The 27,811-nt window shown below is 49.8% G+C and overlaps 8 protein-coding genes across 8 annotated transcripts; 4 read left to right on the top strand and 4 right to left on the bottom strand.

Moving 5' to 3' along the window:
- Positions 1-2,433: 2,433 nt before the first annotated feature.
- Positions 2,434-3,240, bottom strand: POX_h09676 (uncharacterized protein; the record flags this gene model as incomplete). The annotated part of the gene is made up of 1 exon (XM_050118425.1): positions 2,434-3,240. One exon carries the CDS (start codon positions 3,238-3,240, stop codon positions 2,434-2,436), a length of 807 nt encoding a protein of 268 aa, XP_049965212.1.
- A 410-nt stretch (positions 3,241-3,650) lies between these two features.
- On the top strand, positions 3,651-4,520 carry POX_h09675 (uncharacterized protein; the record flags this gene model as incomplete). Its single annotated transcript, XM_050118424.1, has 1 exon — positions 3,651-4,520. One exon carries the CDS (start codon positions 3,651-3,653, stop codon positions 4,518-4,520), a length of 870 nt encoding a protein of 289 aa, XP_049965211.1.
- Positions 4,521-4,761: 241 nt separating this feature from the next.
- POX_h09674 (uncharacterized protein) lies at positions 4,762-5,997 on the bottom strand (the record flags this gene model as incomplete). The annotated part of the gene is made up of 1 exon (XM_050118423.1): positions 4,762-5,997. The coding sequence occupies one exon, from the start codon at positions 5,995-5,997 to the stop codon at positions 4,762-4,764; it is 1,236 nt and encodes a 411-aa protein (XP_049965210.1).
- A 2,293-nt stretch (positions 5,998-8,290) lies between these two features.
- On the top strand, positions 8,291-9,646 carry POX_h09673 (uncharacterized protein; the record flags this gene model as incomplete). The annotated part of the gene is made up of 1 exon (XM_050118422.1): positions 8,291-9,646. One exon carries the CDS (start codon positions 8,291-8,293, stop codon positions 9,644-9,646), a length of 1,356 nt encoding a protein of 451 aa, XP_049965209.1.
- Positions 9,647-10,656: 1,010 nt separating this feature from the next.
- POX_h09672 (uncharacterized protein) lies at positions 10,657-12,106 on the bottom strand (the record flags this gene model as incomplete). Its single annotated transcript, XM_050118421.1, has 2 exons — positions 10,657-11,454; positions 11,534-12,106. 2 exons carry the CDS (start codon positions 12,104-12,106, stop codon positions 10,657-10,659), a joined length of 1,371 nt encoding a protein of 456 aa, XP_049965208.1.
- A 2,160-nt stretch (positions 12,107-14,266) lies between these two features.
- POX_h09671 (uncharacterized protein) lies at positions 14,267-14,407 on the top strand (the record flags this gene model as incomplete). Its single annotated transcript, XM_050118420.1, has 1 exon — positions 14,267-14,407. The coding sequence occupies one exon, from the start codon at positions 14,267-14,269 to the stop codon at positions 14,405-14,407; it is 141 nt and encodes a 46-aa protein (XP_049965207.1).
- Positions 14,408-23,218: 8,811 nt separating this feature from the next.
- On the top strand, positions 23,219-24,904 carry POX_h09669 (uncharacterized protein; the record flags this gene model as incomplete). The annotated part of the gene is made up of 1 exon (XM_050118419.1): positions 23,219-24,904. One exon carries the CDS (start codon positions 23,219-23,221, stop codon positions 24,902-24,904), a length of 1,686 nt encoding a protein of 561 aa, XP_049965206.1.
- Positions 24,905-26,535: 1,631 nt separating this feature from the next.
- POX_h09668 (uncharacterized protein) lies at positions 26,536-27,806 on the bottom strand (the record flags this gene model as incomplete). The annotated part of the gene is made up of 5 exons (XM_050118418.1): positions 26,536-26,608; positions 26,743-26,800; positions 26,913-27,007; positions 27,167-27,192; positions 27,267-27,806. The coding sequence occupies 5 exons, from the start codon at positions 27,804-27,806 to the stop codon at positions 26,536-26,538; spliced, it is 792 nt and encodes a 263-aa protein (XP_049965205.1).
- Positions 27,807-27,811: the final 5 nt, after the last annotated feature.

Genomic DNA, 27,811 nt, shown 5'->3' with positions numbered 1-27,811 from the left:
GAGATCTGACCGGTGGAGCTCCAGAAAAGACAGAAGGTCACCTCCGTGGGCCACGACAAATGACAGACTCCCAACTCGACCTGGTCCACCTATAGGAATCGACCGCACACCGGGCAAAGCGACCAGAGTTTCAACTGTGAACGGATACCAGCCGAGCCTCCTGGACTCCTGAATGCTTAGCCTATCCGGTCAGGGGCCAACGAGACTAAGGCTGCTTTAATTGCTGCGCTTCAAAAGAGGAACTGTGATCATGTGGTGTCTTACCCAAACGAGGCTGTGGGGGGGGAAAGGAGAGCGGGGATTGAGTCAACGACGGACCATTGAGGGGAGATCACCACCTCCATTTGGTTTAGTGAGGGGGCAACGATGGCTTCATCGAGGTTAGCGTAGGCCCTAAAATGGCTTCTAGAGACTCCTTCTCAGAGGCTCCACTGAGCAGACGAAGACCCAAAAAGGGCCTCCCGACTTCTGTGCGACTGCCAGACTTGTCTGACTCAGCGGGGCTCAGCTCCGGGCCTCAGATATTGTCACTGCTGATTGGCCAGTTCAAGTGGGGAGTCTAAACGGGTGTCCCTGACGAGCTGATCATAGCTGCCTTGGCATGCACAAAAAGGGTAACTTTTCATGTGAGACCTCGTGCACAAATCCTGGCTCATACGGCTACTTAACTCCGGTGCTGCCACTGACACCCAGTCACATACAGCGAGGTATGACTGGCGTTAGAATCAACCCATGTGGGAACGAAGAGAGTCCCTTTGGATCCCTCCAGCCATTTCCTTGGTGACAAGCTGGACACAATAGCAAAGAAACCAAAAAAAAAAGATAGAAAAAGAAAAAACTGCGACGCGGCTGATGAGACTCCTTGGCGAGTCCGCACTTGGACCCTGACCACCGATCGAGCGCGGTAGAGCAGTCTCGGCATTGGCCCATTGAGAATATTATAGGCAGGACTTGCAGTCACCCCACACTCATCATGACTCGTTCTCCTACCCTGTGCCGCGGGCTCACATGGATCTCAGTCCTCTTCCTGCAAGGCCTCCCGCCCGAGATGTCAAAGGTAACGTGGCAAACGTCTCGTGGTCGGACCGTTCCAACAAGTGATGGATCCCACATTTGCGCATTCTTGGGACTCTACCTATATCCCTCAATATGGATGTCATCATGAGTTGTCGTGCGGAGCTGCTTGGTCATCCAGCTCAGGTTTCTAGCCAGTATTCTATGGTTTTTGCCAGGCACCCTGTCTTGTCCCAAGGACGCGCTGGGTGCACTTGACGTAACTCGCGTGAAGGATAAGAGAGAATCAATTCTACGTGAACTGCGAGAGACTCCAATTGCGATAGCAGCAGGAGGACTCGTCCTACAAAACTAAGTAAGCATACGGACACGGGGGCAATCCATTCAACTTGTCACTGTCACCAGTAAAGGGGGTGGGGTCGTCACTGACACTCAGCTGGTATGAGTACCGAATTGACTTGGTACATGTACCAACCTGTCACACAGGTCAAACTTAAGGTGTACGCCATCATAAATTGTTGACCATGGTAGGTCAGGCGCAGGAGACCATGTGGGATTAAGATTTTGTGACCCTCGACCACACCCTACACGCTGGCTTCCCCCGAGGATGCGGCTCAACCCCGATGGCGACGTCGTTACACCCAAGCAGAAAATGCAAGAAATCAAGACGGGCGGAAAAACGTGTCGGAGTTCGCATCCCTCCACTTTCAGGCGGGGACTCGATTTGATGGGCTATTTTCAGCACCAGGTGGGGGCCAAATCGCTGATTTGAGGGCTCGGATACCGCCCAGGCAGCTGGGCGGTCAGTGATCGGATCTCAAAGACACCCGTTTTTCCGGTCTGGTCGCACTCAGCCTTGGGGTCTTGATCGGAGTCTCGGACATGGTGACGGATTGAATTCCGCTACCGTGATTCAAGAGAAAAACACGTTTGACGAGACGACGAGCTCTCACATTATTTGGAATGTTTGAAAGGGATAGGGTTATGTCACATAAGGCAGGAACGTTAGGAATAGGGATTGAAGATGGAGAGGACATATAATGAGACCCAGAGGTCGAGACCAGCAAAGTTGGACGCCGATTGAGTGCAACTTGAAGGTGAAGAGTTGATAGAGGTCCAAATTGCCCCGAATTCAAGAAACTGTTATTCCTATCAAGGTGCCGACTCATAATAAGAAGTGCATATAGAATGTTAAGTGAATACCCACCAAACCTGAAAAACCATGCAGCACCTATCTATCCGAGTCTTACATGAAAGTCCTACATAAGATCCACGTCGTCCGAAGAGCTTATCCAAAGCTTCCTCATTAATCAATTCATGAATCTTGCCCCTTCAGGACCCAAGCAAACAACGCCACGGGCGGAGATTCACCGTCTCCAAGCCTCACAAACAGCAAGATGAGCGTGGAGAGCCCTCCCGCTAACACACTCGCCAGCTCAAAGTTCCCTGACGCATCCCCGACTTTCCCTGTCGACCCGGCGTGGCCGAATCACTGGCCATGTCCAAGGGCTTCACAAGATCCAGCTTGATTCTTTCGACCTGGTGAGAAAGACAAGCTACATCCGAGCTGAGCGTCCTCAAATACTTTATGATTGTGTCCACACTGGACTCTTCATCACGCCAATACGCCACACCAGGTCGATAGTAGCGCATATCAAACGTGGTTGGCATCGGCGCATTGTTCTCAGGGCTCAAGAGCTCACGCCAATTAGGCACAAGTCTATCTCTGGCCGCTTTTGACAGCACAAATGTCCCATCCTCGTGCTGTCGAAGAGCAATCCAAACGTACTCGGAACGTAGTTGATTGAATCGAGGTCCTCCAAGATGAAGAAGTGACCTTTCTTCTCGTAGAGCAGACAGATCGTTGCATTCGATCATTCGGGTGATTTCTTCAATCGTCTCTTCGCATGGCCAGATGCCGGGGCCTCGGAGAGATGGTCGGGGGATTCCATGTTCGTTGATCACGCCGGCTATGGGGATACCGTCAATTAAGTACTGGCGAGACATTCCAGCGCCTAGCCAGAGCCCGTTTTCAAGCCGAATGCCCCTTTTACTACCGTAGATGCTGGGGCGAAGTGGTTTGTAAGAGTCTTGTGTGAAAGACTTCACTACTGGCAGGGTTGAGGCTTGGGAGTCGACAGGGCTGGAGGTCTCTTCTGTCAAAGCTTGTTTGTCGGCATGTGCATCTTCTGCCCTGACTGGCTCGAAGTCATTAGATAAGTCCATATTGTCGGCCCTAGTCGGCATCACCCAACTGATTGAAGAAGTCAAAGTGAAGCGACGCTTTTTTAAAAGCATGTGTTATCGAAATCGAATCTTGTGGGCACGGAGAAAAGAAAAAGACCAGAGCCACGCGAGAACATCCCTTCAAACACGTTGGCACACTCAACCAAGTCCATATAAAACGCAAACAAAATACAAAGCGGAACTCTCCCATAGCACCAAGTCGGTGCACGGATTGAGATTTCCGCTTAGCAAAGTCTTCAAACAAGAGACTGTCCAGGATATCCAGTATTCAGACACACTTATCTCGTACACCAAGGCTACTGCCCTTTCACACTGGAACTTTCCTTTGCTCGCTGCAAAGGCAACTCCATGTGACCTGCGCGCATGAAACCATAAGTAGCACCGACACGATGAATTTTGCCGCAGCAGCTTTGACAACACCACGAAGCTCGAGTCCCGTCATCAATAGCAGTACCAGCTCCAGTTCCAGCTCAAGCACAAAATCCTACCACAGCACTGTTCGATTTTACTCTCTGAACACGCCCTCTGCCACGTCCAGACGAACTCCTCTCGAGACTGAACGTACTGAACAACCTAAACCTAATCTCCCAGACACCGAGTACTACCGCAAAACATTCTCCGTCCAACTCTCCCGCGGAACCTGGCTGGCGCACGAGATTTCCAACGACCAAGTCATCAACGGGATTCCCACCGTCGGCTACGTGAACGAATTCAACCAACCTCTCCCTTCAATCGTCGGACCTGACATCCAGCTCACACTAGCGACACTCGACACCATCTCTTGTATCGGAGAGACCAACGACGAAGACTCGATGATGAATCTCAGCCAAGTATTTTATCTTCGGGGTCCACGAAAGGGCCAGCTGCACGACGCCTATGCGTGGATTGCTCTTCGAGAAGACGGCGAGAATCGATTTGCCATGTCCCGTCGAGCGCGGAACCGTCTCGTTCCCAGGTGGAAAGATCTCGTTCACGGATGGGAGGAGTTTGATGAAAGTGTGACGGATGCGTGCCATGAGCTCCAGCGAGTTTCGGCGCGGACGATTGCGGAGACGATTTATTGTCTGAAGGAATTGGGGGCGGAGGAGGAGATTGAGCTTTTGCGGGGAAATGTCGAGGAGATGGTTGATAGGGAGAATCTTCGAGGTCATCCGCGGAAAGAACTGGTTGAGTCGGCTCGGGAGGTGCTGCTTGCGGCGAGTGCTTTTGAGGATGTTATTGGGAAGCTTCAACGTGCGGCAGAGAAGAGAATGTTGTGAGGGAGATGAGGAGATCGGGATCGATTTGGGAGATCAGTACAGATGGACGCGTTGGAATCACCTTGGGAAGGATCTATCTGGAATGGAACATGATGAATCAAAATCTGCACAATCACCTTGGTTAAGAGCTCTTTCTTATAGCTTAACACACAGATTACAATCGGCCTTTTCTCGTTCTTGATTGAGAGGGTTTTTGGGGGGGGGGGGGGAGTCCTGATCTGGATGTACGGGAATGTAATGCTCAAGACAAGATCGTTTCATTTTTGGAAGAGGCTCTATTGACAAGTTTCTGATGCAACCCCATTTTGCGCCGCACCCATCCCAGACAAGCTTCCCACGACAGGTTGCCTGTGTCCAAAATGCCCAAGATTTCATCCACAAGCGCCCTGCCGGCATTGTGAGCCCACCAACGCTTGTCATTTAGCTCGGCAAGAAGAACTCCCCAGTGGGCAAGGACGAGAAGTGACAAAGGCGAGCGTCTTTGTACATTGTCCACGAAGTCGTTATCCACCGCACCCAGCCACGCAAGCACTGGCGCCGGGTCGGGGGAACATTGGAATTTCATGAAACAATGCCTGAGATGCTTGATAATCTCCCGGTGTCGGCCGTGTCGAGACTGAAGCACATTCTCTCTGCTCAACTCAATCTGATCATTGAGAACGGAGAGCTGATCAAACGCAGACTGGGTGTCTTCGTCCAGATCCGTGGATACGTCACTCCAGAAATCACCCTTGACAAAGAGTTTCAACTTGATCCAGCCTCGACCGATGAAAAGAATCTTCTTCACGCCCTGGAGAAGCTGGAAAGCAGTCACGACGTTGTTGATCATCGCGCCCTCGTTCTCAGGACCTGACGTCAACTGAGGTAGTGCCAGACAAATTGCCGCAGTCACGACCGACTCGGCAAAGACCGCATCACAATTTTCCGGGCTGAGGTTGTCAAGCGCGACGCGAAATGGCTCAAGGCTTTTGCTGTGGTACTCCAAGCCGGTATCTACATACAGACGCATACGAGCCGGGTCCGCCGTCGTCGTAGCGAGATGGAGCGACGCCAGCGAGAAAATCCCATGCAACAGATATCGATGGTCGAGTGCCAGGCGCGGCACCAATTTCTGCCATGTCACCGTCTCCGCATCACTTATGCACAGACTCTGAAACGTCTCTGTTGTGAAGTGCAGCATAAGCTCCAACTCGTTCAACGGCCGGGGATTCAATGAGACCGAGGCTGCTGGCGAGACCCCCGCTGAGGCGATCGCTGGCACCGGACTGACCGAGGTCGATTGCTGAGAATTGGCATCATGACTGGGCGGACGGGCACTGCTGAGGATGTTGGCAGGTAGAATTCGGGAGTATTTGCAGTCATGCAGTCGGCGTAGAACGCAATTGTTGCAGGGTGGGCCTTGCTCGTCGCATTTGACCCGTCGGCGTCGACAGTTATCACATCCGTATCGCGACTTGGTGTGCGCTTTCCGAGGCATTGGGGGACTTGATACTCATGCCATGCGACACCAGGTGTCTTATTGAAATGACATCGTCCGCCGGGTGATCAAGAGGCCCTTTTTGAGGGGGGTTGGAAACAGTCGCGACCACTCATTCCCCCGCAGCGCCAACCGGGCCGCATGGATACGCGGCGGGAATGTCGGTGCTCACGTGATGTGACGCATGTCAGCGTTCTCAAGACTCGACAGGTCGCGCGGTGGAAGCACGGCCGACGGAAGACTCCTGCATAAACCTTCGCTTCGGGCTGTGTGCCTAGCGGCCTTGGCGATCCACTGGCGGATCAAAAAAAAAAGAGGTGTCAAAAAGCCAGGGACGGAAAAACAGCTGATAACCTTTCTTTTTTGGCTCCGTGGGCGCGGTCCGAGGCTTCGGGTCGTTGCGCCATTGATCTCTCGAGCATTGACAATTCCCCAAGACCTGAGATCCGCACCACGTGGAAGCTTTGAACGTCGTTTACGTGTGGCTCTGTTATGTCATGTGATCAGCTGGTTGATTAGCTGGTCTCGAACATCATCACTCTGCATGCAGTATGGGATACAAGGTTCATTCAAGGTCCTGCCTGGACATGAAGCTCACTGGTATTTGCAAAGGGAGTTTCCGGCAGAAATTCCACGATGCTTCCCCTGAATAATTTCCATTGAACTCAATGGATATTATCGTATCTCCACTGCCTTAATGAAATTGATGTCATCATCTGAGCAGAATGGACCTGTTCCCTCGCAGAACAAATTGGCACCTATGCAGGTAGCCGATATCCTGGGAAGTATACTGAGACATTTACTAGAGTCTGGATGGTAGACACGGGCACTTGCTCCGAATGGTCCTCTTGTTATAATACATACATATTTTCAAGACGGCCGGTTTACCGAGCACTTTTAAAGGCGGAAGGTTCCTATCTTGATGGCATGTGTACCTCTCGACGAGAGTACCAACACAAAATGCACTCTCCATTTTGGATTACCCAAGCAATACTCACAGCCTTTGGAAGCAAGAAGTTCTCGTGGAACAGAGGTGGACACAATATCCTCTGCAGAAGAAGATCACACTGAAATGTTCACTACCCTATTCTGCTCTGCCTTTGTCGTACCGGACATGTTCTCTCTTATTTTTGATCAACATTGGGGTACCCACTTATCTTCCATGTCAATATCTCTTACATAGACATAGTTAAGGTCTCATGCATAGATGGAAAAAGTGTAGTGCCTTCTGTTTGAGATTGTTGAAGCTTCCTCAAACAACATGCCTTCTGTCATGTGCAAAAATCTTCATCAGGGACCACTGTGAAATGAATTTTAAACTATGCAGAAAATTCAGACAGACGTCTAACTCACCAAATGTCCCGTGGTACTACTAGTGGACTTCTAGTATCTAGTCTTGGAACATGCGTCAGGTAACGACTCCATAAAGTGGCAACCTAATTCTAGGTTAAATCGACCTCCAGAGGGGAGAAGTATCAGGTATGACAGATGCCCGCACACACACGAAGCCTATCAAGCCTAAGACATGTAGAATATATTCCTTTGGAGCAATATATGGATATGTCCAAAGTTGATGAGCAAGTTCTTAGGAAGGTTATGAGCAAACATAACCAATGGAGCACTATATATACATATATTTTGCGCGCAGACACTCCAGAGCAAGTCCCCTCTTAAGCCAAATGATAGGAATCCGTCAAAAGACCAGGACTGAAAGCTCTAAATTGTGCCTGTAATGGAGACCATGTATCTGGCTCTGATACCCCTCTAGATGTCAAATTATGGATTTTACAATCCCTATTATACAGATATCGAGGGCAGTTCAGCTCAGAATCTCGATGCATGACCAGATGCTAGGCTAGCCATGTCTTGACTAGATACAGCGATTGCCATCCAGCTTGGATTGCTCTAAAATAGTACCGTATGGGGTGTGCTAGAAGCTTCGTTGGGACTTTCCCAGCACGTAATTTTTCATATGTTCGTTGACAGAAAGATGCCTAGAGTACCTGCTGCTCCATCGCTCCTGCCATATCCCTGATGTTTGCTCTCCTTGCACGTGCTCCACTACTTTATAAACTTGTCGCGTCGCCATTTCGTATTTTCCTTCTTCTTCTCTTTCTCCCTCAAATCATTTCGCTCGTTACTTTCATCGTGTACTGCTTCGACTTCATCTTCACAGATAACAACAACCTGTCAAGTAAGTCTTGACTAATTATACCTTGCACCTCTTGTCTCACAGACTGACTCCCTCAAGCTTCATTCTACAATCTTCATCTTGCCAACGCAATCTTTCAACATGAAGTTCAATCTTCATTTTGCGTTGGCACTGATCCTGGCGGTCATCCAGATCGCCATGGCCTTGCCAAATGTGGCTCTGCGAGCTGTCACTGCTGATCCCCTGACCACCAGCGATAGTGAAACTGAGCTGCCAACTCTGACCCCCGTCCCTTCTGCTACCTCCCCGCTCCGTTGGACCTTCAACATCTCCCTGCCAACGACTCCGGTTACTTCTTCTACCTCGCCTCTCCATTGGACCTTCACCATCTCGCTGCCCACTGCGACTCACACTGATGGATCCAGCTCTGGTTCTGTTTCGCCTGGTGTCCCGGTTGTCACTACCATCCCCAGCTCGAGTGGAGTGACCTCGCCAGTGTCAAACTCTCAGAAGATGACTACCTCAGTTATCTACACTACTTCCGAGATCACTGTCACCAAGTGCGCCACAACCGTGACCGATTGCCCCGCAGACTCTACCACTGTCATCACTTCGACCATCCCTCTGACCACTACTGTCTGCCCCATTACCGAGTCTACGACTCAGACTGCAGGCAATGGTGCGTCTTCCTCGAGTGAGATTCCTTCGAGCTCGACCAGTGATGTTAAGGCTAGCCCGACGGCTGTTCCAGTCAAGGGTACTACTGTCACTACTGAGGTTTACACTACGACCACGGTTTGCCCTGTCACCGAGACCATGACTACTGGTACAAACACTTTCACTTCAACCTACGACAAAGTCTCCACCATTACAGTAATTCCAACCTCGATTGTTGGCTCCGCTCCGGTTTCAGTTCCTTCCAGCTCTACTGGTACCTCTGAGACTTTCATGGTTCCCATGCCGGTTGAAGGAACTACCCTTACCAAGGAGATTCTCACGACTACCACTGTTTGCCCTGTCACCACTACTGTGATCTCCGGAACCCACACCATGACCTCCGTCTACAGCACTGTGTCTACCGTGACTGTGGTTCCTGCGCCTGCTACAACTCTCACGACCTTTGAGACTACCACTGTCTGCCCGGTGACTGAGACCTTCGTTTCTGGTTCTAGCACCCACACGATCACCACTAGCAAGGTCTCAACTGTGACGGTGACCAACACCATTTGGCCCACTGTTGTGCCTCCTGTTGCTGGCCCCAATCCAGTCGTCACCACCTCTGTTCCTCACGCGTCCAGCACTCATGTCAACACTCCTGTGGGAGCTAGTGCTGGCTCCACCATGAAGAGTAGTGGCGTGTACCCTGGAGGACACTCGACCTACAGCGTTCCTGTTGGCCCTACTCAGTCTCCAGTCTTCAATGCTGCTACCTCCAAGAAGGCCGTGTCGACTCTTGTGGGCACTCTTTATGCGATGCTCGTTCTGGTTGTGCTGTAAGCAACGGTAGTCATGGCATGATATCTTTCTGGCTCAAGGCCGCAGCCATGTGAAATTGAATTTTCCTTTTTATGATTATCCTGAGTCCACTGTGCGTTTCTGTATTATGCATGATAAGAGCATTTAGTTTCGACCTCAAGTGGGTATGTAGTGCCTTTGCCTAGGTCTCTATCTCAACAAAATCACTCAGGTTTTGTGTCTTCTTATCTGCTCCCTTCTGCTGAGCCCTGTACAGTTGTAGATGTCCTTTTGACTGACTTGAGCGGTTCCAGAGAAAGAGGTCGTCAAGGGTGACATTGTGTTGGAAAAAATTCATCATTTGCGAGAAATGCAGGGTAATACTCGCCTCACACCCTTGAAATTGCCGAATTTCCTGAGATACTGTGTTCTTGGGCCTCATTAAACTCAATAATTGAACCGCGGTGTTATCTCTATAGACAGAGATAAAAGACCGCTGTAGTGCATCAATTTCCTCAAGTAGCTACAGGATAGTCTTGAGTTACCAGGGAAATGCAGAAATTCCACTAGATTTTCTTTCAATCCAAGAGGATATGACATAACATGTGCAGTCACCATGTTATGTGCCTTGTGATATTGTGCAGGTCAAATACTTGTTTAATACGAGGATTTTTATTATAGAATGGAAAGGTTCGATGGGATTACTGTGTAGATGCAATGCGGATTGATAGTAGGTACTCAAATGATTACAGAGCAGTGGCTAGAATGTGAGGTATTGGTGGACATCAAGCAAAGAATGGACATGAAAAGTACATAGCTGTGTGTAAAAATGTTCTATAAACGAAGAAAAGATGGTATTCAGTCATAAAAGTTTTATGAAAGTGCCAGTTTGATGGCGACTCACGATATGCCGCCCATTCAAAATATTTCGTGAAGTTGTCCAGGCATCCTTGACATAGGAAGAAAAGAAGTGAAAGAAAAAAGTGACAAGAAGTTCAAGCAAAAAGAATTTCACATCATCAGGTGTTCATAATTCCAGGCAATCAAACTGTCTAAGGGAAGGGGTGAGGAACGGCCAGGGTCTGAGGAGCCGACTTGCGGACCTTGGGACCGATCAAGTGATCAAAGGTGGGAGAGTGGGAGACACGAGGGCTCAAGTCCTCCAGATCCCAGAGATAGCCCAGGGTCTTGAGGACGGAAGTGGCAGAGTACGAAGAGGACTTGCCAGTGGCGGGGTCAACACCCATGTTCTCAACGTATCCCTTGGGAGAGTAAGGTGAGACGAGCCAAGTGGGCATACGGCCACCGAGACGGTCAAAGTTCAGAGTGTACACGCTGCCGTCCTTGGCGGTTTCGGTGTAGGTCTTGTCATCAGGGCGAACAGCCAAGGGGGGAGCAACGTGGTCAAAGAAGCCACCGGTCTCGTCGAAGGTGATCAGCAGCATGGTCTTCTCCCACTGAGGGCTGGCGCGGAGAGCATCATAGACTTGCTTCAGGAGAACCTGGCCGGTAGAAATCTGGCCGGAAGGGTGCATGGAGTTGGTGTCGAGGCCGCAGCAGGAAGGATTGATGTAGGAGAGCTTGGGGAGTGTTCCCAGGAGAGCATCCTGGAAGAAGTGCTCGAGGGGCACGACGTTGGACTTGGCGTGGGCGGCAGTCCATTCGAAGAACATGGCGTCCGAAAGGAAAGCGCCGTTGGTGCCATCGTAGTTCTTCCAGGAGATGTTCTTGCTGGAGGCCACCTCAAAGATGCTGGGGATTGGGATGGCGGAGACGTCGAAGTCATTGTCATTCTTGCCGTGGCCGTCAGGGGTACCAGCGACAGCGCAGAGACGGTTCGGGTTGGTAGGCTGGACGGAAAATCTAAATCAGGCCAATTGATCGGGGGATTTATGGTAAGAGATTCTGCCTGCAAAGTAGACGACTTACGCCCGGGACACAAGAGTGCCAGTAGTTGAAAGTGGTGAACTCGTTCACCAAGTCCACCATGGTGGGGATCTCATCCTCGGAGTAGTAGCCCATGACCTCTTCGGTGGCGAGCTTAGGATCGATCTTGTAGCGCTCAACCTGGCGTTGGACGAAGCCTGACAAGTTGGCCTTAAGAGTGCCGTTGGCAATGGCCTCATTGTCGGGATTCCAGGTACCGTAGAGTTCAAAGTTGACACCAGTCACTGAGTGGTCGGGGTCGTGGATGACCGAGTCAAAGTCCTTGAACTGACTGCACATTTTTTGGCCCTTGGGGTCTGAGACGGAGAGCGGGTTGCAGAAGGGGCCGTTGTTGACGACGTTGTCGAGTTCTTTCTTGTGAACGCCGCCCAGAATGTTGTCGAAACCACGGTTCTCCATCAAAATCCAGACAACATTCTCAATCTTGTCCTTCATGTTCGCAATGGACTCCTTGGAACCCGAGGTGTAGCCGAAGGGAGACTGCTTGTGGCTCACAGCGGCGCCAACGGCAGCGCCGGAGAGACCCAGTAAAGGGAGAAGAGAGTTGGTCTTCATGATGCGTGTAGTTTCGGCCTCTACTGCAGTAAAGATATCAATTTTCTGGTTGAAGAGAAAGAAGAACTTTTGCTCCGGGAGATCTCATCGTTTTATAATTTCCGATCCGTACCCACGTGCATCGTCGAGCCTTCAAAGGGAATGGGAATGTCGTGAGGCACGTGGGAGCACATTTTTTTGGAGTATCGAACCGTTTCATATCTTATTCAGGAAGGTGGTCAAATTGGCGACGATCCCTTGATGCACATGTCAACGCGCAAGAATCCTATAGGGTCGTTTGCACTCTAATTAGAATAAGGCCCGAGCACCCGGTGTGCATAACAAACCGGTAGAGCGTCAGGCCCATAATGAACATCTGCTTTTTGATTGCCGGTACTCGGCAACGGGAAGCTTGGACGGTGCTTAGACGGCATATTTGCCCTGTCTCCATATCTGAGTCTCCAGAGATTCTTTGCTTGTTGTTTTGCGGTACAAGCTTTCTACGCCTTTCTCTTCCGACAGTCTGAGATTGATCCGTTTGACTACGCTCATTTTTCTAAAGCGCACACCGACTAGTGTTCTTCTTAGGGGTCTGCTGGCTGTAGCTATTGCCATGCAAGTCAGTAACCCGCCACTTGAGTCGAGCATTCCGGGAAAACGGGAGGGTGTACCTGAAGAGCCGGCAAAAAGAAGTGGATCATGTGCCCCTCTCTCTCCAACTGGGGATGTCTTGGCGTTATTGTCAACAAGAGTCCACCAATCACCCGCGATCTGCAGGTCGGCGAAGCTTTGCCACAAAAGGACTGGCGTTCTACTTAATCGCCAATCATGAGCGCTCCTGAACACATGCCCTTCCTCTGCGGATCCGGTCGAGCGACACACCATCGTTGAGAGGATGCATCCTGAGATTGCCCCCGTTACAATCCTGGTCGAAACGGTGACCTTTGATGGATAAAGATAGTTGACCCGCTTGACACTTCTCAGTCCTTGATCGGATCATGTCCTTGAGAAGCACGTGTGTTCTCTCGACTATTCTCTGCGCTTGTACCGACACGCAGGAATGAGATACGTGCTGCAGACGCGCCGCAGTGGCCTATGAAAAGCTGAGTCTCGTTCCGTGCTACACGCGGCATCGAGTCATCTCCGTACGCTTTCGAAAAAGCTTACTTTTGTGCCCAGAAGTTGAAGCCTGTGGCTCAGAGTGCCATTCGGATGGACACCTGGCGCCAAGCGACATCACTCAACTTTTGTGTCCACAGCAGCGTGACGTGAAATAACACGAGGGCTGGATTCTGGCTACCACGTGGGGCTCAAGTAGACATTCGTGAAGTCACCGAAAGATGCCCTGTGGCCCACAAACTGGAACGGTCCATCAGCTTTGGCAGCAAGGACCACGTGCTTTCGAGTGAATCGGCATGACGGCTCTCCTGTCTTGATCGCTGGCGCGCGTCAGCTTGGACTGTAGTTGAAGCATCATGTAACAGTGATTCAACGCACGATTCTTCAATCTTCTGACTTGCTGACTAAGAATCTTGGGTCAAGAATTTCATGACTGTACTCTCGCGGTGAGAACCCGTAGTATCTTTTGTCGCTTCTTGTGAGCTGCGTGGATTCGTGGATAATGCTCAACCCTTATGCAATCTCCCTTTATCTTCGTTTGAATTGTTGAAATTCCGAATTTGTTCATGACTAATGATCGTCAGACCAAAAGACGAGAATGGGGCGAGGGGATGCGATACAGGCAACAGAATCTTACCTGGTATAGAGCTCTTTGACTCAGACGCGATCCAACGCAAAATAAATGTCTCTTATAACAGTCAGGTGACTTGTCAATGCTGCATCGTTCCTCACCGAGTCTCCATAGAACTTGCAACCCCCCCCCCCCCCCCTGCACAGAATTCTTATTTGATTACCCAGCAAGACGTATTGTATAGTTTGAATTCCACGCGATGGCCCTCGGTAGAAGACGAAGTCTGGCCTGATTCTTCACTTTCTTCCAAGGCTTAAAGAATAATTCGCGCTACTGAAACTTTGCCGCGAATACCCCCGAGTTTTGACCGTATCTGAGCCCTCTTCCTAAGCTTCTTTCCCAAGTCTCTTCCTAGACAATTTTTGTTTTCAATTATTCGGAATCCTGACTTGACATAGAATTCGGGCCCTCCGTCTCTCTTTAAGACAAGAATGATGAGTCAAATTGACGAGCGTAACTCGTTTCCCGACGTCACTCCTTCCGAAGGAAGTATATTCATGCCCCTGAAGACGCCGGGCATTCAGGCAGTTCGCAGGAGCAACGCTCGGGCTCTATGGATGAATCTATACTGATATAAAACCGCGTTTTCTTGTTAGGCCACACCAAATTAAGAGTCAACGGAAGAAACACAAGCAGTCAAAGAACTGTGTAGCGGTATCCAGGACACGACGTCCTCCATGTCATCAACTTCGAGCCTCTAATGTGACATTTCACCTGATCTTCGATATACATTTCGTTTTTCGGTATTGCGGTTGTGCATGAGCATCTAGCAAAGTCTCATCTAACGTCTCTCTCGACCTTTACCATATCCACCGTTGCCACGCATAATGTCCCCCTTCATCTTTACTTGATTAGGCAGGATCCATGATCAGCAGTGTTAAAGCAGCAAACATGTATGTATATATATAATGAGCCAAGACTCTAAGTCGTAAGTTTTGCTTATTGTTTCATGCGCCTCAAGATCAACTAAGCCCCCAATGGAATTACATTACGAAAAGCCACGAGCTGCAGCCGATATGAATGTACTCATATACAATGAGATGAGGTGGGAAGAAGAATTGACAGCAGGTTCCAGATTTCTTGTTGTTTTGGCGAGACGAGAGATATTGAAGTGCTTCCATATCGATTTTCATCAGGAGACTTCCTTGCCCTCATGGAAGGCACGAGCATATCGCGCGCGTGGAGCTAGAGACAGGGTTGCCCGGTGAGCTTACCACTGCTGGATCTGGTGAGGAATTAATGATGGAGATCTCAATATTCCTCGCCCGTCTCTATGACATATGTGGATCATGTATTTGATATGTTATACTGGGTATTAGTCTCGTGTTTTGAAGTCTAGATTAGAGAAACCATCATGCCTCGTGAGCGTCGTCGTGACAGCATCAAACACCTACGCTCACGTCGTGATGCTGTGTCTCACTACCTGGCCCTTCATGTGAGATTACGTTCCTAATACTGCCTATAGATACAATAACCTGGCTCATCTCGCTTGGCCGTGAGATCGGATTACCTGCTCGTGCTTGTTTGTAGATAGGATCATTTGCCCTATCTCGCTTGTCCGTGAGATCACGTCGCTGATCTCACTTACGAATGGAATTGTTTGACTGGTCTCACTTAGAGGGATCACCTCCCTGATCTCGCCAGGGAAGAGGACCAATCGCTGACCCTGTTTGCGGGTAGAATCACGTTTCTGATCTTGTGAAGCAAACATTCTGAGTAGGCAGGAGCGCGAAACTCTCTCGCTAACAAACCTATCAAGTGAAGCGACACGCAAACTTCAACTGAGGAAGGAGCGCATCTCACTAGTGCCATTTGGAGGGTATAAATATCCCCTAATTTCCCAGCTCCCCTCCTTTTCTTTTTCTCTTTTTCATCTCTCTTTTCACAATCAAAACCAACTTCCACTCTCTACAATGAGGTATGTCTTCATGATACTTGATCACTCTTCATCATCAACATCCATCATCAACATCCATCATCAACATCCATCATCACCATCCATCATCACCATCCATCATCACCATCCATCATCACCATCCATCATCACCATCCATAATCCTTCATCATCATCCTTCATGACTTGTTACATCATCGATATGTTAACAAGTGTTAGACCTGTGTCACATCTGCCAACCTCTATCTACCAACTATATTGTGGTAAGTCACTCATACACATAACACATGCTCAACACGATTTGACCATTAGGTACTTTTACAAAAGACTCCCCACGCTTGACAAGTTGATGGACAATCATGGTCTTGCGTCACTTTCACCCTTCTTCCACAGCATATCGGCTTCCGATCAATGTTGTCTTCTTATCAGAAACCCACGTCTGTCAAACTGGCCGCCAGTCCCTTTCAGACAACTCCGCTTTCCCCTTTTCTCAGAAACCTACGCCTGTCAAACTGGCCTCCAGTCCCTGTCAGACAACTCCGCTTTCCCTCTATCAGAAACCCACGCTTGTCAGACTGGTTTCCAGTTTCTGTCAAGCAACGCCGTTTTCTTTTGTTTTGTTTTGTTTTTTTTTTGCTCTGTTTTTTTGCATCTTGTTTTTTGTTCTTTCGTGTCTTCCTCTCTGCTCGTCTCTTTGAACAGGCATCGTGCAAATACCCATTTGTGCGTCAGGACAAATTCATCGAGACAGACAGGGTGGATTGACGACCAGCAGCCACTGCATCCTTTTCGACAACTATGCCCTCTGTTTCCTCATTGAACAGGCATCACGCAATGAACATTGTGTGTCAGGACAAATTCATTGAGAAAAACATTGGGTGTATCGGCCACTTTCAACCACCGTCCGTTCTTCTCGCATTAAATCTCGCTTCGCCTCTACGATCATTATCTCGCTCCTTCTCCACGACATCGACACCCTCCGCTCTTCTTTTTGAACAGGCATCACACAAGTAACATTGTGTGCCAGGACAAATTCATTAAGATAGACACTGGGTGTACCGACCACTATCAACCACCGTCCGTTGCTCTCGATTTCCGCATCGCTTCTACAATCGCTTTTTCTTCTCCCACTCACGACATCAACGCCCTTCGATTGTCTTGTTGAACAGGCATCATACAAGTAACATTGTGTGTCAGGACAAATTCATCAGGACAGAAGTTGGGCTCATCGACCGCTCTCAACCACCGTTTGTTTTTTCTTTTTTCGCATCGCTTCGCTCCTTAGGCCCCTTCTCTCGACTCCTTTGGTATCGACAATCTTTGCTCTTCTTCTTGAACAGGCGTCGTGTGGATGAAAATTCACGCGTCAGGACAAATTCATTGAGAAGAGCACATGTTATTTCGAACTTCAACAACGAATACTCGTTTCGTTTTTTCTCGTTCTCGTATCGCCCACCACCGCCGTCTTGATTATCCGCGACACCCATACCAGCTGCTTTCCTCCTTGAACAGGCATCGCGTGGATGAAAATTCACGCGTCAGGACAAATTCATTGAAAAAAGCATTTGGTATTCCGACCACCACCTTCCAACAACGATTCTGCTTCCCACCCTCATCTCGTTCTTCGCTATCGCCTGAATTTTCCACGACATCCATATCACATGCCTCTCTCTTTGAACAGGCGTCGTGTAGACGTGAGTCTACGCGTCAGGACAAATTCATCGAGAGGGGCATTCGATATTCCGGCAACCAAATTCGAACATCCGCTCTATTTTTCACGCTTCTGTCACGCACCTCGACCGTCTACAACTTTCTTTTCTTTTTGAACAGGCATAAAGTAATCATCGAACTTTACGTGTCAGAAAAAATGCAAAGATTATGGCCATTTTTCTGGTGACATGTCGCTCGGCCCTTTTTTGGCCTATCGAGCACTTTACTCATGCCTTCAGGCTGAGCGCAATTTTTTGAACAAACTTTTAAGTCTGGCGCTTCTTGCATATTCCTTTGGACAGGCATCACGTTGCTACTGAGGCTACGTGTCAGGACAAATCCAAATGAAGCATCGAGCATCAGCACCACCAAAATCTGCGCATCAACTCCGACTTCAGTGTCAACCATTGGGCTTTTGAATTTCTACCTTGGACAGGCGTCACGAGACTACCATAATCTGCGTGTCAGGACAAATCCAGCGATGAAGATTCAGAGTTCCCAAAGCATACCCATTTCCCTTGTGATTTCAATTCTCCTCCAATTCTCTTAGCTCCTCTCTTTGAACAGGCAGCGCTTGGATATCATTCTCTGCGCCAGGACAAATTCATTGAGATAGGTATGGGGTATATTGACAACCACCGTAACCTTCCCGTTTTCCGTCTCCAACATTAATCTCGCTCGCGTCACAATTCACTTCGACACCATACGCCCCTTTCTTTCTCTTCGAACAGGCATCGTGTGGATATCATTCTATGCGTCAGGACAAATTCATCGAGACAGGATTTGGGCATGTGGGCAATGATTTCTCGTCCCTTCGCTTCCGGTTACGCACTTTCGAGTTTTTGATGCCACGTTTCTCTACGATATGATATATTCGTTGCTTTTCTCTTTGAACAGGCATCGCATGGACGTCGCTCCACGCGTCAGGACAAATTCACTGAGATCAGTATCGAGTATCCCTCCGACGTCGACCTTCCCCGCGGCATTTTTCCTCGATCTTCCTACTCTATTCTTCCCATCATCGACTTTCCAAATTTTTGCTGTCTTCTCTGAACAGATGTCACGCAAACAGCCGTTTGCCCGTCAGGACAAATCCATTGAGACGGTCATATGGACATGTCGTTCAAAGCTTCTGGTTCACTTGTGCCTTGAAGTCATCCCCTAGGGCTGAACGCACTTTTTCATTTTCAAATTCTCAATCTGGCACTCCTTGCATAGTTATTTGGACAGGCATCACCTCACTGTTTACAGTGCTTGTGTCAGGACAAACTCAAGTACAGCATCGAGTGTCAGCAGCTGGGGTGGATGAAGCTTATTTTGATCTCTCGGGCTAGAAGCTGATGCACAAGCCTCTTTTTTGACTTCTTTCTCCCCTGTCTGATGTTTCGTCAGTTGGAATTCTTCCGCGCCCCTGAACACGACAGATGATGCCCATGGCAAGATCCGTCAAATGTACTTAGTTAGGGAAACAATCAAATTCTGTCCCTTTTTCTTTCCTGCCGGTGAGCTCTTTTGTATCACTGCAGATTGACTCACCCTGCACTCAGCCATATCAAACTCTGTGAGCGTGAGCATAATTGAGCTGTTGTTGGCAATATGCCCTCGGTGAAGACCTTCTGAGGTGGGATGAACCATACCCAGATCGACCCGGAGAAGGTGATGTGCCACTGGGGGTAAGTGTACGCCTTGACTGCCAACCGAAGAGTCCAATTGAAGACTCAAAGTCAACCTTGAAATCCTCTCTGCTCTGCGTACTGGTGTACTGTCTCCCACGAGACACTCATTTTCTACAGCTTTTGCTGTCTAGATGTATGACACTGGCCGATGACCCAAGTCATCTCCTTCTGGGATCACTCAGTGCTTTCTCACTGCCACCATTCTTTCACGGTCCGAGTCTGCCTGTGAGGGGATTGGATTGGGTGGGCTCAGAGTGGATGGAAAACACGTCAATCTGGCATCACTTGCTCGGAATTGATGATTTGGTCTGCATCAACCGGCCGACAAGCTTTACGATTCAAGACCCCCATTTCCGACAAATCGCATGTCTTCGGTTATTTCTCCATCCATCTCGCAGAAGACATGCCCTACAAGGGTTATGTTCCAACCTTCAGTGGCGCCCGAGCTAGCGCCAAGCCATCCCGAATCGCCCCGGGCAGTCTCTCCAATATCTCTGTGGTGGTGGTTTGGCGGGGATGAGATTTAGGCAGCCTTTTTCGCACACCCGGACGAGGATGGACGACCATTCCTGTTGGCTCTTGACTTGTGGCCGCTGGACCCTTGGACTTGAGCTTAGTGTCGTGGTGTCTACGTCAAAGACTCTGTCGATTTTGGATGGGCTGGGGGAATTCGTGGGAGCGGCGGTTCCGTTCCGAGCATTTAGGCAACCATCAGCTTGGCAGCCGCTGACAGGACATATTCCCGCCGAATGCAGAGACCCCATGTACTGGCCTGGCGGGTCCGAGATTGACTTTCTTTGGGCGCTTCTGAACTACACAAGAAGGTGAGATGGCAGTGGAGTCAGAGTTGACTGGTCGACCCATCGTTTAGTTTGTCAAAGAGTGAGTTGTGGCAATACCTACTGGCGGTATGTGGCTGAGGTTTTCGAGCGGGGGGTAGACTGAGTAGGGAGAGGCCATGGATTCGATCTGCCGGCGATACCAGACGCGACTTGGTTTGAGCAATCAAGGTGGGTTATTGAGGCAGAGAGAGAGGTAGATACTCGGGCGGCCAAGCATCTTCATCACTTGAGCAAACAAACTGAAAGGGCTGCACTCTTGGAAAAAGTCGCTCGTGAAGTTATCAATATTCCACTCGGCAAGGGAAGGCGATGATTTTCTTCAATTTCCAAGGACGATCGGTTTTCTTCCCCCGGATGCCTGGCGGGGCATGAATGCCGACTTTGGTCCGAAATCCCATGAGCTTGGCGTAGGCCAAGCATTTGTGCGCTATTGAACTCATCAATGCCTCGGTGAGTGTCACAATCCAGACGATGCAGGGGGTGGGTCGCCGACCAACCTGGGGGAGCTCGGGGACGAGGCGTTGACGGAGGCTATATGGGACGAGAGACTAGAGGTCGGACTCCATCTTTTTCCTTTTATGGCCCCTGCTCGGTCCGCTCGTTTACCCGTTTGAACATGCTAGATGAGAATGGAGATGCCTGGACCTGGTGCGCGACGGAAAGTGGATACTTTTGCCAGCAAGCCCCCTGCGGCGGCATGAACCGAGTGCATCCATGCTCCGCCCCTTGTTCTCCCTGGGGACGGAAATGCGGGAATTGAGCAATCGAATGTTGAACAGTCTACGATCACAGGAGTGATTTGAGGGATTTCAGGACAGCGAAGGGAGGAGGTTCTTGTATCACCGCTGTGAGCGGAGGGAAGACTGAGACCTCCTCCCTTTAGTCTACAGCGCCATGCAAGTGAGAGTCACGAGACACGCTACCAAATACGATCATGGACACCGTATGGCCCTCTCGCCGATACTCATCCCATGCGAGTTGGGAGCCTTGGGCGAGCGCACGAGCAGCGGCGAGAAAAGCCGAGGGTGCAAGTCAGAATCTGGAGAGTCACGCGGCATGTCCGGTGGTCTTGTCCTTGAAGAGAGAGGCAGTCTCGGTCCTGGGGCATTGAGGTAGTGACGGATGTGACTTGAACCCCGACTGAATGGCTCTAGGGCGTCTCGTTGGGGCATGACGCTTGTACGCTTTACCGGAGGTTGCATGGTCTGGCCCTAACTAGCTGCCGGTCCAGCAGATGTGGATGGCCGGGTGTAATGTGTGCTGAAGTTCAACCGATCTCTAAAGGACTCTCTTTTGTTCATCTCCCCTCTCAACGGTTATCTACATTTTGAGACTGCACATTATCCCTGCACATCTCCACGGTAAACAACCTCGGGTGGCCATCGCCCTCGGAACGGCAAAAAGTTTAAAAACTGCCAAGACGGGACTAACGAGGCTTGTCCGAATCTTAAAAATTGCCAGTGATCGGCCCTGGAATCCCCCCAGAAATACCACACCAAAAAGGGGGGAGCCACGAAAGTAAAGAGGAAAATTGCAATCAGTCAGATTGCGTGATGAAGTACAGCGGATTCATACACATACACACATCAAGGATCCTCGAACAGGTGTACGTCCCTGACTCGCTCTGTGGCGTGACAGATGGGCGGCAGTCGGATGGGTGCCTGAAAAACTCGGCAGTGGGCCCGCAGGCACCAGCATTTTCATTTCAGGGTTGAGGTTTCAGGCCTGCTGGGTCGGAGCGGATTCCCCAGAAGCCATGAGGAAGATGTTGACTTGTCAAGAGGTCGGAGTGTCCGGGTCGATCCTGGAATTCACTTGCGGGCAGGACCGAGCTTGACATTGACGTCTCAGGGGCGCAGAAAATGACAGGAATACCGCGGGGATGTCTAGATTGTCTATGTGTGCTCGTATGTACATCGTTTCTGCTCGATTTATGGATGCGCGGACATGATCAAAGAACTCTGTCTGACATCATGTAGAGAGAAAAGAGAGCGACTCGGAAATCTCTCTGAAAAAAAAAGAGAGAAAATGAAAGAAGAGAATCAAAAGACGCAGAGTGAAGCTTCAGCCCCCCACATCGGCCTGACCCTGCAGATCAACCCCGGGCAGCGATCGCTTCACCAACGCTCTTCTGTCCAGCCTTCTCATTGGCTGACGAGGGGACCAGGGCCACTCCGCCTTTGGGTCGGGTCGAAGGTGATTCCTTCATGCGAGAAATGGGATCATGATCCACACCCGCTCTGCAGTCAGCCTCGAAGAATATCTCTGCCTAGCGGATTCGGCTTCCCGGGCGGAGGCCAAGGTCTTCCTATCGAGTCTCTCGAGAATGGAGTGTGACCAGAATCTGTCCATGATCCGGCCGGAAACGAGGTCAGAATGACGCCGTGATCTACCAGGCAACCGTTGCAGACCCTCTGTCTTTATGATTATTATTTTTTGCAGTTCTTTTGGCTCCGGGAATTCGGTGGATGGGAATTGACGAGCTGGGCGACGAGATGTTCTGTGGAAGTTGGACCTTGTCTCTGCTACCTGCTCAGTACCGACTGCGTACTACACAGTCGGGTCCTGGTACTCAGGAGGGACTAACCGTCATCAGTTACGAGTACTGCTGGCCAGTCGCAGTCTGTACAAGTGAAGATGAAGTAGATCAAGTAAATCTGGTGGAATGAGGCCGTGCGGCATCATTTCTGCAGCGCCTTCCCTTTGGGCCTTGCATTGGGAGTTCCCAGCGATGAAGACCGATGAGGACCGATGAGAGGTCCAGGCAAGGTGGAGACCAAAGGTCCCTTTCATGCTTTGATTTATTTTCAGAATCGGTCACCCAAAAAGAGTAGTCCCCTTCAGAGTGCCGGCCGGGTTTCGGAAGTCTCAAAGGGTGGGTTGCAAAGGTGGTGATGCTCTCAGGCTCCAGGATTTACCTCGCGTCGGACACTTTGATTGGCATGCGCTCCAGCGCTCTGCTCTTTTTTAAAAACACGAGCTTCCTGCACTCAGCGTCTCGTATTCAACTTTCGCAGTCACACTCAAACCAGATTCAACGCATTCATTGCAGGGGTCACCAAACACTCTACCAGCGCAATTCTTTTCTTTTTCTTTTTGACTTATTCGGTTCATCCTGCCTTCCAGTCAGGGTCGACTCCGTCGGTCAACACCCCATCGTGACTTGTGTGCTTTGGTTCTCCGGTGACCATCTCCTCGTCACTCGTGACTCTGATCTTGATTTTTTTTTCTTTTTGCCTTTCATACTTGATCTCATCCATCATGGCCTCCATCCTGCCCTCCTCACAACCCACTCTCTCATCCGCAATCGACACTTCCTCCGACGACATACTCAAATCGAAAATGCGTCCCACCATCTCCATCACACCGGCGCCTGAGAAGAAGGCTCGGGGGCGAAAAGGTCGCAAGAACATCGGTGGCAATGCCCCCGCCACCAAAGACAAGAAGAAGACGACTCTGGTGGAGGAACTGGGAGAAGCGCTGGCGGATCAGATGCACACCATCACCGCCTCCTCAAACCTCCCCACTCGCATCCACATATCCAGCGCATCAGTGGTTGATCATCTTCGCAACGACTTCAGTGCTTCTTTCACCCTCTCCTCGTATCCAAGCTCGCGGGGCAGCAGTAGTCGCACATGTACCAGTGATGGCCTCCACTCCCAAGAGACCGACATCTCCACCGCATCGACCCTCGCGCCATCAGAGCCTTGCGACGAGCGAGCCAGCACGGACTCCTCCGAGTCGCGATCGTCCTTTGAAGATGAATGTCCTCCTCCTCGGGTCGGGGAGGCCGGTGCCGTCTTCTGTCTCGATGACTTCGCCACGATGACCACGATCCAGCGCCTGACCGCGCAGTACGGCCGAGTCGCCAACATGGGGATTCTGGATCCCAGTTATCGCTTTTTTGTCAATCAGAGCCGCACCGGGGCCCTTTCGTTCAAGGTCCGCAACAAAGTGGCCATTGTGGGAGGTGACCCTCTCTGCGAGCCGCGCATGATCCTGTCGTTGCTGGCCGATTTCGCCGTCTATCGTCGCCAACATAAATGGGGCATTGCTTTCATGGGAGCCAGTGCCGCCTTTGTCAAGGAGATTGCGCAACCCCAGGGATGGACCACCATTCGTTTCGGAACCGAGCGTGTTCTGAATCCGCAGACCAATGAGGTTCTCATGGAGCGCAGTGGGAAACGCATCGCTGTTCAAAACCGTCAGCTCCTCAATCCCGACAAGGGGGGGGTTCGATTGGGGGTGTATGCGCCTGCTGTGCATGGGACTGATGCCCAGCTACAAACAGAGCTGGTGAGGATCTACGACTCGTGGCGCGCAGAACGAAATGCCTCGGGGGGGCCGCAAGCCTTCATCACGGTGTACGACCCATTCGCCCTTCCTTCCCTGATGACCTTTATCTACAGCCGCGGGCCTGATGGGAAAATCAACGGGTTCGCTGCCCTTCGCCGTCTGGGCGAGGGAGGCTACCACGTCGACCCCTGCATTGCGGCTCCCGGCGCCCCAAAGGGCATCAGTGATCTGCTCATTGTCTCGACCATGGCCTTGCTGCACCGTGCGGGAGTTTCGTACTTGGGTTTCGGATTCGAGCCTTCGCATGCTCTGGTCCCGGAAGATGTCACGGGGATGTCGCGACCCTTGGCCCGTCTCACGCGGACCTTGTACGGACATACATTCCAGAGACTGCCGATTCAAGGGAAAAAGGCATACAATGACAAGTTCCGACCCGATGCGGAGCAGGACTGCGGGCTGTATCTGGTGTTCCCGGGAGGTATGCCGGGTCCGCGGCAATTCTTGGGGATGATTCACATGGCGAATATCAGCCTGAAAAAGGTTCTCACTGCGGATATGAAATCCTGGATGTCTCGGTGTACTACGAACAAGAATGGTGACGAGGGGAGTGAGAAGGAGAATCGGACACAGACTCCGCAGGTCTCGTCATGACTGTCATTCAGAGTCTTTCTGAAATTCTCCTCGCCCGCAAAGACATGAAGTGTTCTGATTCTGGATCCAATCGGAAAAGAACAAAAAAGCAATACCCTCACACCGCCGATGAGAAGCTCGCTCGAATGACCCTTCTCTCCGACTATGTCATCCTTTTGACTTGGTCGACAATTTGTCGACCACTCCTTTGTCTCACTCGACAACTTTCCCTGTTATTAATATTGTCCCCCTTCTTTTTACTATTTTTTCCCTTTCTGTTCTGGTTTTTCGCTTTAACGATCACACGACTTTTAAGACTCATCATATCCTGGCTGTTTTCTTTTTCTCGTTTCCATATTCTATCTGATTTCTCTTTGGGAAGTTTATGTTCTCCATTTTTCTTCTTTGGTCAACGGATGCGAACCCGTGGTTCCTTCTCCCCGTCACTCGCACTTTGCTCTTTTCATTCTTATTTTTTTTCCCGCGTTCTTCCTGGCTTTAGATTGGCATTGCGTTGCGCGTCCGTACTTCAAGTGAGGCAAGGGTTTTTGCTCTCTTCAGATGCATATGCTGGATTTTTTGGTGTTTTTTTCAAAGATATCATCACATTGATGACAGTTGGTGGAGTTTTCCCCTGCTGGGTGTTTTGGTGTTTGATTCTTTTTTTATCTTTCTGAATGAACGGGCAGCACTCGGCTCATCTTGTCTTTTCATCAAGTCTGACTGAACCGATACCCCGTTTTTTTTTAGTTTTGGTTTTGGGTTTTTCTTTTTCTTTTTCTATTATTTCGTCCGTTCTCTTATTTTCTGATTTCTTATTAAAAGAATATTATTTTCATGGATTGATTTCTCAAAATGGCTCGGCTTTCCTTTGATTCAATACGCTTATCTCTTTTTTGATGTTTTTTTTTTCCTCCTTGATTTTGATTGGCATATGATTGGTAAAGTAATAGTAGTTGTAGTAGTAGTTCTAGTAGTTTGTTCTATAGTGCTCGTCATGGAGAATTCTTGAAATTTTTCACTTTTGGGGAGCTGATGCAAGTACTGCTGCTACGGTATGTTATTACCCCTTCTTCTCCGATGGAACGAGGTAGGTGCCTAAGACTTATGGCGTTTAATGATATGAGATAGGTCTAGTAGAGGTATCGAGACCCGACTCAGTTCAAAATGGATGGATGAATGATTTCGCATTAGCATTCTTACACGTCTCACTATGATTTTAGTATTCGGACACGTCGTGGGGTTGAGAAAAAGGAACGAGAGAGACAAAAATTAGGAGAAAAAAAAATAAAAGTAGAGAGTGAGAAGGAAAGGTGATCCGGTCCAGAGAACAGCGCTCGTCAAGAGGTGGATATTAAGAGATGACAAGAAAGATGAAATAGTAAAGAAAGAGCAAAAGTATCACAAGATGAACCAAGAGACAGAACGCCAAGTATGATATCCTGTCCAAAACCGGGGTACACCAACAAATTAAGAGGAAAAGAAAAGTTGAGACGAGAAAATAACCGCTCTTGCGTGAAAATCAAATCATAGGCCAATTTAGATTGAGCCCGGTTGACCAATGCCATCTGAGCAGGATAATATTTAGATAACCGTGATTGTCCCTGATGCGAGGTTACACGTTGTCCGACTCGTATCTCGTCTGCTTTGACTTATGAAGATCGACCAAAGAGGAAACCTTTGACGATAGGTGAACTTGAGAACTCCGGGTTGAGTAGGACACAACTAAAAGTACATGGAGGCAACTGTTAGCACTGACGGGTCTCGGGGCATTCCAGGTTTTTTTGTTGTTGTTTTTTTTTTGTTTTTTGGTCTCAGAATGGCAGGATATGAAAGGAGACGATTTGGATGGGACGTACTTGAGGAAATATTCTAGCCCGACACGTCTGTTTTCGAGGAATTTGGGGCGGAATTTGACTACGGCGAGGAAAAAGTTCAGGTCAGTCTACACGCTCTGTCGGTTTTTGAGTAGAACTTTGGAGAGTTCCGAGACATTGTTTTTTTCTGGCGATGGCTTGAGATAACGCACATAGCACACTCTTTGGTGGAAGCGCCGGCAGGGCATTTCGGGCGTGGGGAAATGCAGATTCGAGTCTTTGGCGGAGATCGTCGAATTCAGAATATCTGATCATGAACATGGAGGCGTGAGCGTGCGTATGGAGCATGGAAAGTGACAACAGGGGGGAAAAAAGAAGAAGAAAAAAAAAGAGAGAAGGGTGGTAGAGGTGGGTAGCTCTGGCTGATGACAGGAACATTGATTCATCGAGGCCGATTCAAACGTACCTCATGCGAACGACTATCGGACCGCCCTAGTGAGGTGAAGGACGTTAGTAAAGTGAACTTGTTGTGATCCTTTCATCCCGCTCGTCAACATTCATCTTACATCGAGAGTCTGAATTGTGCAGTTCCAGACCACGTATGACCCGACGCCGCTCTTCCCTTGGACCACAACATGATCCGTGATGGCCACGCTCTTCGCCCATAAACCCCGACTTGTCTCGGAGTTGGGATCTGCAGTATGATCTTCTAACCGGATGATCCTGCTTTGAGCAAGCGAGCTCAGCGATGCTCGGGAGACCGACCGCTCATGGCGCTGCCAGAAGGGCGGAACAATGCTAGATACAGGTCGAGACTTGCAGCTTGATGCAGGACTGTCGAGGGGAGCCGGGCCTACATGTTCGAGGTGGCCATTGGTGGTCGTAATTGACGCGCTGCCGTTGTCTTGGTCATTGTGGTTGGAGGTGTGATCATGATCGTAAGTTATGGTGTCGTCACCCTCGTTTCCTTTTCCTCCTGCCGGCAAAGTCGTGTCGACTTGACCGTCGTGGATACCGTCGGAGTTTGCGGAGGAGAGCTTTGACACGGGCTTGGGCAAAACGGCCGGTGCCGGTGTCGGGGCGGTCTCCTCAATCACAGACTCCATCCATG

Source organism: Penicillium oxalicum, chromosome VIII (genome assembly GCF_001723175.1).
Source record: "Penicillium oxalicum strain HP7-1 chromosome VIII, whole genome shotgun sequence".
NCBI lineage: Eukaryota > Fungi > Ascomycota > Eurotiomycetes > Eurotiales > Aspergillaceae > Penicillium > Penicillium oxalicum.
This window is presented reverse-complemented; position numbering and strand designations above follow the sequence as displayed.